Genomic DNA, 12,500 nt, shown 5'->3' with positions numbered 1-12,500 from the left:
TCCTGGACCCCCATTCCCCCTGGCACTCACACCCTGCGCTGCCTCTCGGAGGGCGACACCCTTACACACTTTGACAAACAGCTAAAGAGAAACCTGTCGTTTGTGTGGAGGGCTCCTGATGCACCCATGGGAGACATCAGGTTCTAGTAAGTATGAGCCTACCATTTGCACAAGTTCAGGGTTGCAAATAACCACTATCATAGCTTGTAGTTAAATATTTACGGAAAGCCCGGTTCAGACCAAAGTACTAGCAATGCGCCTGCCAGTTCACACCGATGCGACGAGACGGTGTATCATCTTCATAGCAACAACTCTTTGTACGTCCAACTTTTCAGGCTTTTTTGTAGCTGGACCTATCATTTGTGTCTTAAAGGTGCTGTGCAACATGTATTTCATTACTTTGTGGTGATGTCTGAAGTTCTACCATGGACTGTGTAACATTTTTTGTGGAAAAAATGCCTTGGTTACCTTGTTTCAAGCCATTCTAGCGTGGTATAGAAAGCCTGCAGGAAGACTCAGCTCGATTTGTGCCAGTTCTCATTAATATTTAAGCTAAGCTGCTTGACTCTGATTGGCTAACAGCTAGCCAATGAGAGCCTGGCTGTCAGAATCCTTTACCCAGCCCAACTGGGCGAGCTCATGAATAGTAATGAGCTCAGGCAACACCACGTCAGACTGACCAGCTTTTGTAATTGGCCTGATTTCTCAGCTTATTTCTTGTCAGTGTGTAGAGCTGACAGAGGAGCTAGCAGTTTATTTTCACATTCACGACGTAACACAAAAACATATGGACCTACTGGACATATTTCAAAAAACACAAGGAAAAACGGTCAAGAATACAATCAAGAAACAACAACCCCCCTTCTCTACAGTTACTTTCTAGCTCGCTTGACCATACACCATGCTGTCAAAAACTCTTTCATTACGACTAGTTGACAGTTTGTAGCTGACTTCGCTATTGGCTGTTTAAACAGGTGACGTCCCTTATTACGCTCTAAAACCAGCCACTGGCGACTTGACCAGCTGAGTCGCTGCGACACCATCAGCTGACTGAGACGAGTTGAGACGGGCCGGTTCAGACCACTGCAACTTTTCCCTGCAACGTTCTAAAATGGTTTTGTCTCGTCGCAAATCTTTTGTCTGAACTGGGCTTTAGACAAGTATTGGCGAATGCACTAAATATTGTAATGTGAATATTTGGTTTATTATTTACATAGATTCTCTTTGTCATTGCAGCATCACGGTGGTGCGGTCCTACTTTGTGTACTGGGCAGGTATAGAGTCTGCAGTGGTGCGTGATGGGAGTCGCAGACCTTGGAGTGGGTATAACATCACAGGGGTGGATGGAGCAAATTCAATTTTTGCACTACAGGAAGATGAAGTTACTGCTCTGCCAGGTATGCAACTTGCACAATGCTGAATGTACATATTCAAATAGGCTAAAGACAGCTGTGTGCCTCTATGTTTACCCCCAGGTTCAGTAAGAAGTTGTCTGTGGTCTTAATTTTATAGAATTAGTCATAAGATGCAACTCCAGGCCAAGGCAAAACACAAATTAAGCATCCTGCAAATGACTATCTTTTGGTCTCTCTATCCACACATCACCATAACTAATACCTTGCTCTTCTCTCCCCTTGTTGCCTCACAGCTCTCGGAGCTCACAGAGCATCAAATAAACAAAAAAACAAGACAGACAGCCCTGCTACTAGCCTAGGGCCCCCTACACCCACAAGCAGTGGAACCGAAAGCTACAAATCTCAGGAAACACTAACAGAAGTCACTGGTCCAGTCTTGGAGATGAACAGCTCTGCGACTTTGGCATCCCTTGTAGTTGACCACCTGACAAATCAGGCAGACAATAAGAGGAACAGCCCTACGACTTTAGGATCTCTTCAAAATGCTACCAAAGGCAGTGAGACTGAATATACTGAAACTTCAGGATCCCTTTCAGATGCGACTGAAGAGGCAGGCACAGACATAATAAGCTCTGTTACTCATACCGAGGACCTTAAGAGCTCTCTTTTGTCATTCAACCACCTTCTACCCATGGCCTCTTCCTCCTCAGCTAAAGAAGTGGAATCTACTACCACTCTTTTGCCAAACATCACAGCGCAAAACTCAACCAGTCCTCTTTTCCTGCTGCACTCCCTTGCTTCCCTTCCCCCTTTGAAGGATAGTGAGTTTGAAAGAAACTTCCAGGATCCAAAACTGCCAACCGTTCTTGAAACAAATGACACAACGTTAAATCCTGAAACAACCACCACAGCTATACCGTTAACCAATACAAATCCCCCAAGACCCACATCTCAGAATCCAAAAGGATTGATGCAGGCCCAAACAAGTTCAGTCAAGTTTTTGACCCAGAGTAGCTCATCACAGCCCTGGAGGAGTAGCCCAACCAAGTCCCAAATTAGTCTAATCAAGGATGAAATGGCCCAGCTCCAGAAACCTTACCTGAAGCCTTTCCTCCGATCCCAAACGTCTTCACCCAAGCCTTTTCTTCAGGTTCAAACTTCTCCATCCAAACCTCTCCTCCAGTTCCATACTGGTACAAGTCAGACCTTTCCTTTCTCTCAGGCATCTTCATCTAAGCCCTTTTCAAAGATCCAAACCTCTTCACCAAACCACTTTCTCCCATCCAAGATTTCTACCCTTCAGTCCCACACAACTTCATCCCTCCAACCCATTCCCAACAAACTCATGAATAGTTTACCCAAAACTAAGCCTGAAAATAGTCCATCTGGACCCAAAACTAGACTGACGCAAACAAATTCACTTCACCCTCAGTTTCAAACAACTGCATCTCTGAGCAGCCCTTCTCAAAATCAACCTTTGAGCAGTTTTCCCCAAACTATCCCAACTCAAACTCAGGGTCAAGGTATCTTCTTTGCCCAGACAGAGCAGTCCAGTTCTTACACACCACCTGAGGCTTTGAGCATCTCCCCCCAACCACTGTCCCAGCCCCTTTCCCAAACTGGTGCTCCACAGGCACATACCTTTGGGTGGAAGCAAACTCAATCGTCAGTAACTCCTCGATCCATCGACCCTCTGCCCTTCACAACAAGGCTTTACCCAACCTTTACGATGGATGAGGGTAAAGAAGCCAAAGATCTCCAGTCTCAAGCAAAGCTCAAAACCATGAGCCCAATCTTTGCGTCCAGGCCCTCAACCACTCCTTCTCCTTCTCTTTCAGTGTCTACCCGCCTGGCTACACTTCATTCTTCATCCATTTCTTCCAGCCACACTTTTCCTGCCTCTTCCCTTAGTCCCTCTACCACTCCTCCTTATTCCTCCGGAGGTACAACCCTGGTATTCATACAAACTTCTTTCACCCATGGCTCTTTGTCATCTTCTCCCTCTTCCTCCTTCATGAAGAACCAACCCAAAACAGCCCCAGCCCTTTCTGCTCTACCCTCTCCTTCCCCGATCTACATTCCTCCTAATTTTCCCTCTGTCCAACCTTCCTCTACTTCCCCTACGCCATCCTCCTTATCCTCTTCTACCATACCCTCCTCAAACTATCCATCACCAGCTCCCTTGTTTTTCTCAGTCCCTTATTCCTCTTCTTCCTCAACTCCGTTTACCTCCTCCCAATCCATCACAGGTTCAACCGTTTCCTTGCCCTCTTTTTCCACCATCTCCCCAACCCTCTCCTCTTCCTCAATTGCCACGTCAACCTCTTCCCCTTTACCTCCGACTTCCTCATCCATCTCTACATCTTCATCCTCGTCTTTCACCTCTTCGTCTTTGGTATCCTCCCAGTCTACCTCCCCTCACCCAGGACCCTCTCCAGCTCCCTTTCGCTCTCTCTACAACCCTCTCACATCCACCCCCTCCCCTGTGCCTTCTCAACAACTCACCCGAGGTCAAAGGTTGCCAATCCAGAACCACATTGCATCATCTAATCCTGAGCCCAGCCTTGATTTACCAACACCAAGAACAGTGGTTCACCCAAACCCTGAACCCCATCCAAATCTTGACCCAACTTTCAAACAAAATCTCGACAATGAGTTGAAACCAAACCTTCCCAACACTGATATTAAACCCAAACCGGCCTCCAATCCCTCTGCGACTCCAGACAAGGAAGGGAAGTATCCGGACATTATCCCCAGACACAGTGCCTGGGAGCTGGGCATGCTGCTCGGCTGCTCAGCTGGCTTGGGCATGGTGCTGGTGGTTGGAATAAGGTACATGTACCGTCAGGCCTGTGGCAAACAGACAGAGGTGACACTGAACGACAGGGAGAGCGAGTATGGGAGAAGAGAGAGAGGGCTACTCCACGTCCAGGAGTGTGGAGATTTGGTCAGAGTCCGGAGAATCAGAGAGAACAGTTTTGTACTTCTGGCAGAGTATGATATACTGGCATCACCTGGAGACTAAAGGCTGCCTACATAAATAGTTTCAGATACTATATAATTGACTTTAAATCAGAGATATTGTCAGGGCAGAAATAGTCATGCTGAGTAAGGTGCCCTTAGTAACATTAGATTCTACTGAAATAGTGTAGCATTGTGTTACTAACTGAAAAATACATATATACAAAGTTACCTTGATTATTGGCAGCTAGTTAGCCTAGCGTGCCTTTCCAATTAGCTTCTAAGCCAAGCTAGCTAACAGCATTATAAAATCAAGTGGTCATACATGAGTGAAACAAGGTTGGTTCTACGTACTTTTGCCCCAATAGCATTGCTGCTTAATGATGTTGGTCAGTCCGTCTGTAGTTGTGGTCCAGAGCAAGATTTCTTGACAGCTTCAGGCCAGATTGCCTTGTAATTTGTGTTGTTCGTCCACAGAGGAAACTTTTGTTTAGCGCCACAATCCGGTTAAAATGTCTCCAACAAATTTTTGGTACCTGCAATTTATCTCTTAAAAGTACTTATCAGATTGTCATGAAATTAGCTTTGGGTATTCATGATCCTTAGAGGAGGAATCATGTTTGATTTTACGTCTAGCACTACCCAGAGACAGAGTTTGGTGAAATCTCTGAGCACATTCATGCTGTCTGGGAAATAAACCCTTTCTATTTTGGACTGAATGGGTTTTCGACTAGAGGCTCCCTTAAGCCAAAATATCAATTTTACACTTTAAGCTGCACCATCAATGCTCTACATCAAAATTATTAGCATGTAGTTTGTTTCACCCACTTTCACACTGCAGAGTGTAATCATTGCAGCCTCTAGGGACCATTTGCAGGTTAGGAGGAGTTTTAATCTTGTCCAAATAGCTATCTTGTGCTCAAGAAAATGTTCTTGGCTAAATATTTCTCCCTCGAGAGATTTCTGAAGAATAAAAACTTTAATCTGCTTACTGGGTAGAAGGAAGGATATTTACACACAAGGCCAGGACGACATACACCATTTGGTGGACACGTTTTTGTTTTAGCATGCAGCAGAAAGATGAACAGAAACTGTTAGTGACACAAGGGCTGTAAAATCCAGCTAAATATATGTATGATTAGACATCGTATTTGTATGAAAGCAGGATTTGCATGCTGACCAATGGTCAATCACCAAGATTAAACTAACAGTTCATCTATTTGTAAATTGTCATGTTGTCATATGGATGTACTTATAATAATAAAGTATATTTTTAGTATTAAACATGGTTTATTTCTTGATTTTAGCTCTTGTATTGTGAGCTTTTATTGACAGCAGTGCTGGCTGCTTAGTCATTTTAAAAACTTGGGACTGGTTGTGTGTCAGAAGGCCTCTAGGCTTTGTTGGCAGGGCTTTCACAGTCTTATTGGATTATTACTTCATCCACACAAGGTGACAGAACAGCCATCTGTCCAAAAAAGATGGGTCAGTGAAATTAATGAGTGGCCAAAAATTCCCTGAGTGTTTTTCCCCATTTGATCAGACAACAAATACAAGACTGTATTCCATTTTTTCTGAATCTAAATTGGCCTCGAGAAGGAACACTGCCTTATTGTGATAAAGAGAAGCATGTGTTAGACACAAGGGGTGTTGAAACTTTAAGAGGAAGTAAGAAAAACTAATTCCAGGCACTGTAATCTCTGGAGATGCAAATTTTGCAATTTTGTTTTTGCAGGAATCTATGATGATAAAGCCAACAAATACGTGGCCCATTTAACAGTACAGATATAGCACAGCAAATCCAGTACATATAATATTGATATCATTTTCAAAACACTCCCTATACACACATTTTCCTCCGATTCCTCTACAGATAAATTCAGCGGCAAAACAATCCTGATGTTCATTATGAACTTAATTGAAAAAAAATGCATTGAATCCCCCAACAAACATGATTTTTTTTTAAGGTTGTAGATTTATTTCCATATACTTTTTTATGTAAACAAGTTGAAGAACACACTCATACATATCCTGCTCAATATATTTCTTCCCAAAATATACTATGGGCAAAACAATCACACTGTAAACAGCCAGAGGCTGACTGTTAATTTGACTGTTACTGGACGACCAATAAAAAGGCATTTGTGCTGTAGAGGCCTCAATGACCCCCATTGTAACAGTCGCTGACTTCAGCTCGTTAGAGATGCGTAAATCCCGACTATCTAGGCTGAAAACGCTGGTTGTCTCTCGATCAAATCAGAAAACATTCTCAGTCAAGTTAACACTCTAATAACGGAGGTTTCCGTGAAGAAAATGTTCCTTTTTATACAAATAAATAGGCTTTTGTTTCTTGTGTGTACCATGAAAGGTGACCAGGGATACAACAATAAGATTGAGGTGTCTTTCATCATCTAATGATCCACATCTACATTTGGGGAGATGGGACAGTAAGGGATCCCTCCCCCGCCAGCACCACCAAGGATGTTGTATGACGATGTCCAGAATTCCCCGCAACCCCGCAAATTTCAAACCCAACTAGGGGGCAGCAGCGTTTCCAAATGTCTCAGTTTTAGGGGCTCGGAAACGCGGCAAAAGTTTGGACGCGAGATGTAAACATAGCAAAAGATATTCATTTTCAAACCAAAACGTAGTAGTGTAGATGTAGCCTCAGCAGGGTAAAATGGAAACTCAGGCAACAACCATCTACTGTATGCAAAATAGTTTTTCCTAAGATGTCGTAGGCATGCCTCTGATTGGTTTACCGAGATATTCTTACAGTACCCTAACCAATGTCACTTCTCAAACCTAAAACTAACCAACCAACGGAGGCAACGGGTACTAGCCAATCAGAGGCAGAGTAGGGCAGCTCATGACTTCACCATCCTAGGAAAACAAATTTGGCCTTTATTTTTAGCCTTGCTAGTGGCATAGCTACGTGGATAGCAATGTTGGTCTGTTGGTTGGTCCACCACTTTGATCCAGACTGAAATATCTCAACAACTTCTGGATGATTGCCACGGAATTTGGTTCAGATATTCATGGTGCCCAGAGGATAAAGCCCAAATACTTTGGTGGTCCCCTGACCTTTCCTCTAGTGACACCAGTGGGTCAAAGTTTTTACAAACATTCATGGTTGTCACCATCTCAGTAGTCTCGCTTTGCCGGACCTTCTTCCACAGCGCTGGGGAGGAGGGTCTAGAGCTAGTCCAAGGAGCATTCTGGGATGGGAGAAAAACATGCTCTGGTTTATTGGCATTTCTTTAAACCAATCAAAATCATCTTGGGTGGCGCTAAGCACCGGACGGAGCCACGGTGCCTCTGCAAAATAGCCTCGGGAAGGAACTTGTTTTGGTGGAACGTGTGTACGTTCAAAATTTATTTTAGTCGTGCAACAGAAAACTCAGAGTGGACGAAACCCACCGGAGTTTAGAACGCCAACACAAAGAAAGAGGAAGGGGACGTACATCGGCGAAAGGACGTGCATCCGGCGGAATTTCCTGCAGCACCGGAGCAATCCCGGAAGTGGAACGTCGTGGATTTAGACTACCATCTCAAGAACTATAGACCGAATCACCGTGATGTCACACTAACGCAAAAACCACTTCCGGGCAGACAACTGGCAGTTGATTTGAATTGCGGAGATATGTAAAATTGGCAAACTTGTTTATTTCTGTTGTCATTTTCAGCCATATTAAAAGATATATAGTTAAACACGGAGGTCCGACAATAGCCGACGTTTCTGCTTACTTTATGTACTATGTTGCTTTGCTAGCGTCTATGATGGGAACAGCAACATCTTACCGCCGGTCGGACTGACTGCTAGTTTGGGTGGTGTCATTTTCTTTAAGGCTCTGACACACCAACCCAGCAGAAAAGGCAGTCGGACTGATCAGTCGGCTCCCCGAGGTCACACCGAACACACCGAAGCAACTTGAGTTGAACTTGACTTGAGTGTACATTTTGCGTGTGCGCGAGACGTAATACGTCTCCATAACAGCAGGCGGCGCTAATCAGTATCGTCGCCCAAAAAATGAAAACCGGAAATGACGGAACATCTCTCTAGACCTCGTAAACACAGAGCACGCTGTCGTCAGTCATTGTTTTTATCAGAGTGCTGATAGTAGTCAAGAAGGATCATTGTTGTCATTACTCGCTGAACGGAAGAAAATACGATGGCTAGTAATAAGAAGATACTGGCGTTGTCAGCTCCAGTTTTCTCGTGCACTGATTCGCTAGTCAAGGGCTAGCACTCCACCAATCAGATTGGTCACTGAGTCCGACTGCCCACCGGCCGATTCAACAAGTCAAATCAGCCAAAATGAAGGCCGACGGCTCCTCCGACTGACGACGGCACGGAACGCACCGAACAGACTCGAGTCACCGACCTCGCCAGGCTGTCCGACAACGGCCGCTAATCGGGTTTGTGTGTCAGCGCCTTTAGTCTGTGGCCCAACAGGTAAATCAGCTCTCAAAGCTAACGTTAGTTAAAGTGTTGACATTTAAAAGCATCAAACACGCTTTTTAGAAGGAGATGAGAGCACATCCTGTTGTTCTTAGTGCCCGTTTGCTCAGCGCTTTTAAATTGTACGTACGGGACGCAGGAGTTTTTCTACCCGTAAACAAATATTATGATTGTGTCTGTCGGATGGATTGCCATGAAGTTTGGATTAGACATTCATGTTCCCCCTTAGGATGAACTGTAATACCTTTGGGGATCCTCTGGCTCTTCATCTAGCGCCATAATCTGGTCAAAATATTTATTCGTCCAACACTTTCTTTGAGGAAAATACCTTCAAAAGTAACAACATTGTGTTTTGTGCTAATTAGCAAATATTAGCATGCTAACAGAACAACGTAGATCACGGCTATACCTGCTACACCTTAGCTTGTAGCACGGCCATTATGACCACAGTGAGATTTTGGTCGGTGATTAATATGGTAACAGCAAAGGGACTCTCGACATCACCTTATCACTCAGACAGGGTATCATTCAGGGTTCAACAATAAGGGTTCAACGCCGGATGGCCCGGGGCGCCTAAAACGCCACATCGGCCAAGTAAATATAACAACTTGCTCGTTGGGGCATCATCGTATCCTAAATCACGTTATTGTTCTCTAGCCCCCGTCGGAGAATGCTCGTGGAATGACTTGATCTGAATCAAAAGCACTAAATTCAAAAGCACTAAATTCTTGATTGGCCAACGAGAATTTAGTGCTTTTTAAATTTTTCACATTTTTTTTACATTTTTTTGACGTTTTTCTTCCGTCATTTTCTGCTTTTTCTTAATGCTTTTTTCAGCATTTGTTTTTTTATGATAATTTTTGGGGCATTTTAGCCTTTAATAGACAGGAAAGGGGGGAGAGAAGTAGCCTCGTGAGACCGTCCTGATCTCGCGAGCTCCAGTTTTCCACTCGCAGATCAGTCTGGCATCTTGAGACAGAGAAAATTTGGAGCCGTAACGACCGACCAATCAGCGTTGGTTTTGAGGCGGGTTTAGGTGTGACGCAACGAGAAGCGACTGTTCAGTCTAAACAACATGGCGGCTTCCACGGATGAGATGAGCGTAGCTATCGTGCAAGTTTTATCCGAATTAGAAAGTATTCCTTCATTGAAAGAAGAGCAAAACACGGCACTGGAGGCTTTTCTCTGAGTAAAAGATGTTGTTGCTCTTCTCAAGAGTTTGATATATCGTTGATCTGATTGGTTGATTTGGCCCGTCTGTCACCAACATAGGTGGTGATAGACAGATGGTTTATCCAATCAGCTAACCAGGATTTTCGCCCCTTCCCAAAAGTTCTCCAACAGAAAGTTCCCAGATGGATATGCCGAGCAAATGCGAAGCGATCCATCTGGCGGAGTCAGGTTATGGAGACGGGGGGAAGACACGCAGCAAATGGCTACAGGTCGGACTCGAATCCTGAGCCGCTGCGTCGAGGACTGAGCCTCTGCATATGGGCGTCTGCTCTACCAGGTAAGCTACCCAGGTGCCTGTTTTTTATGTTTTTCACTATTTTTGACACTTTTGACATGTTTTTCAGACTTGTTTTCAAATTGTTTTTTCCTACGTTTCTACAAAAAATACAATTTGTATAGCGGCAAGTAAAAATGGACTTTGGGCAAGTAGAATTAGTTTTCACTTGCCCAACCAGACAAGTGAAAAAAAAAACCCTTAACGTTGAACCCTGATCTACATACAGATGTATTTGGACCATTAATCGTAAGTTCTGCCTCCTTATTGGTCCAAGTTAAAGATGTCCTTGTGGACCACGTAGTTGGTCGGAATACGAGGTGTACTGGTAACGATGTGGACACGTATTTCATCAAACGCATTTCATCACGACAAACACGTAAAAACAGTGGAAGTAAATATGTAAATAATGTAAGAAAAGAGGTGTAAAGAATCTGCAGAGATCCAGGAAAGACTGTGACAAATTAGACTGCCTACCTTCAACGTTTGGACAGATCATTTGTTAAATCAGCACCATCCACTCACCACAGGACCGCCTCATGTCAACAAACGCAAACGTTACTTTCAGAGTGACAAAAATCAAAACAGACGTCATTATTATACTGTATATTAAATGTCAGATAATCCAGCATTAGCTTGATTCTATCAAAGAACATAAGTGTAACAATTGTCCAAGTTTTCTGGCAGTAACAGCTTGAAGAAAGATAGAAAATACAAAAAGTAGAAAATAGAAAATAGCAAGAAAAACCAAAGAAAAGAGAGAATGGTCCCAGTAACTCCGCCCCTTCCTGCTCCTGCTGAGAGAAGCTGTTTTTCAAACCAAGAAGCACAATTTGTCTTCTTTTTGCAGGATTTTTTTTAGGGGTATTTCATATAAAAATAAAACTTGTACTTTTGCTTCTTTTAAATATAAAAGAATATATATGTGACGGAGTTTTTCATTGTCGTAGAAAGAAGTCAAAGCGACTGGTGGGCCACGTCTCCTCCACCGCGCTGAGGTCTCTGTTGGTTGTTCGTAATAAGGCACGAATTACTGTATCCTTCCGCCGCAGTCCGCCATCACAGCAAAAACACACACACATATATATATATATATATATATATATATATATATATATATATATATATATATATATATACATACTGGTGCAGAACCATCGAAACATTTCGTCCTCGTCAGACGGGCTGAAGAGTTGACAGTTTCACCATCTGAACAGAGAGAAGAGAAAATGACATTCAGATAGAACAATAAAAAGGAAAGCGAGGCTACATATACTGTACTATCGCTACGTTTTGGTTTTTAAGCGTTACGTTTTGAGCCAAAAGCGATCTCCGTGCACACAAGTGTTTGGAGCTCCAGTAGAAGAACTAATCTCCAACACGGTGTAGGCAGCACCGATTGGTTTCGTTTTTCTTGCTACTGACAGCACTCCACATTTCCAAACAACAGAGCTACGTGTTGAAATTGACCGGAATTCTCCTTTAACACGCCCAAACCAAAATATCTGCTCATCCTTCTGGTATACTGGGCATAAACAGGAGGCAGCTTGGAGACTCCGCACGCTGCTGGTAGTTGCCATGGTAACATCAGTAGCTTTAGTGTCAGAGAACGAGACGTCGTGACCGATGAGACCCAATCAGGCGGAGAAACGTTGGCGTCAGTGTTGGTGTTTCCAAATGTCTCCGGTTTAGGGGCTCGGAAACGTCAGAGCAGGGGGAATGAGAGGGGGAAACGCCAGAGCAGGGGGAATGGGAGGGGGAAACGCCAGAGCAGGGGGAATGGGAGGGGGAAACGTCAGAGCAGGGGGAATGGGAGGGGGAAACGTCAGGGCAGGGCGAATGGGAGGGGGAAACACCAGAGCATGGGGATGAGAGGGGGAAACGCCAGAGCAGGGGGAATGAGAGGGGGAAACGCCAGAGCAGGGGGAATGGGAGGGGGAAACGTCAGAGCAGGGTGAATGAGAGGGGGAAACATCAGGGCAGGGCGAATGGGAGGGGGAAACGCCAGAGCAGGGGGAATGAGAGGGGGAAACACCAGAGCATGGGGATGAGAGGGGGAAACGCCAGAGCAGGGGGAATGAGAGGGGGAAACACCAGAGCATGGGGATGAGAGGGGGAAACATCAGAGCAGGGGGAATGAGAGGGGGAAACATCAGAGCAGGGGGAATGAGAGGGGGAAATGCCAGAGCAGGGGGGAATGAGAGGGGGAAACGCC

General features: G+C 44.5%; 2 protein-coding genes across 7 annotated transcripts in view; one reads left to right on the top strand and one right to left on the bottom strand.

Moving 5' to 3' along the window:
* Nucleotides 1-12,500, top strand: part of LOC116064546 (zinc finger protein 239-like) — a 914,372-nt gene that overhangs the window by 668,443 nt on the left and 233,429 nt on the right. The gene's annotated exons all lie outside the window — the stretch shown is intronic.
* Nucleotides 10,877-12,500, bottom strand: part of slc10a7 (solute carrier family 10 member 7) — an 18,207-nt gene continuing 16,583 nt past the window's right edge. For 2 of the 6 annotated variants that reach the window (XR_004895512.1, XM_035993943.1), the window contains 2 exons: nucleotides 11,429-11,494; nucleotides 10,877-11,370 (listed from right to left, as the gene is read on the bottom strand). Coding sequence is in view for 2 of the 6 variants with exons in the window: in XM_035993943.1 (XP_035849836.1) it covers nucleotides 11,462-11,494 (33 nt within the window). In the remaining 4 variants the exon portion in view is untranslated. Of the gene's footprint in view, nucleotides 11,371-11,425; nucleotides 11,495-12,500 lie in introns of those variants that run through there. The other 4 variants (XR_004895513.1, XM_035993944.1, XM_035993945.1 and 1 more) reach the window with 3 other exon arrangements.

Source organism: Sander lucioperca, chromosome 17, assembly GCF_008315115.2.
Source record: "Sander lucioperca isolate FBNREF2018 chromosome 17, SLUC_FBN_1.2, whole genome shotgun sequence".
Taxonomy (NCBI): domain Eukaryota; kingdom Metazoa; phylum Chordata; class Actinopteri; order Perciformes; family Percidae; genus Sander; species Sander lucioperca.
This window is presented reverse-complemented; position numbering and strand designations above follow the sequence as displayed.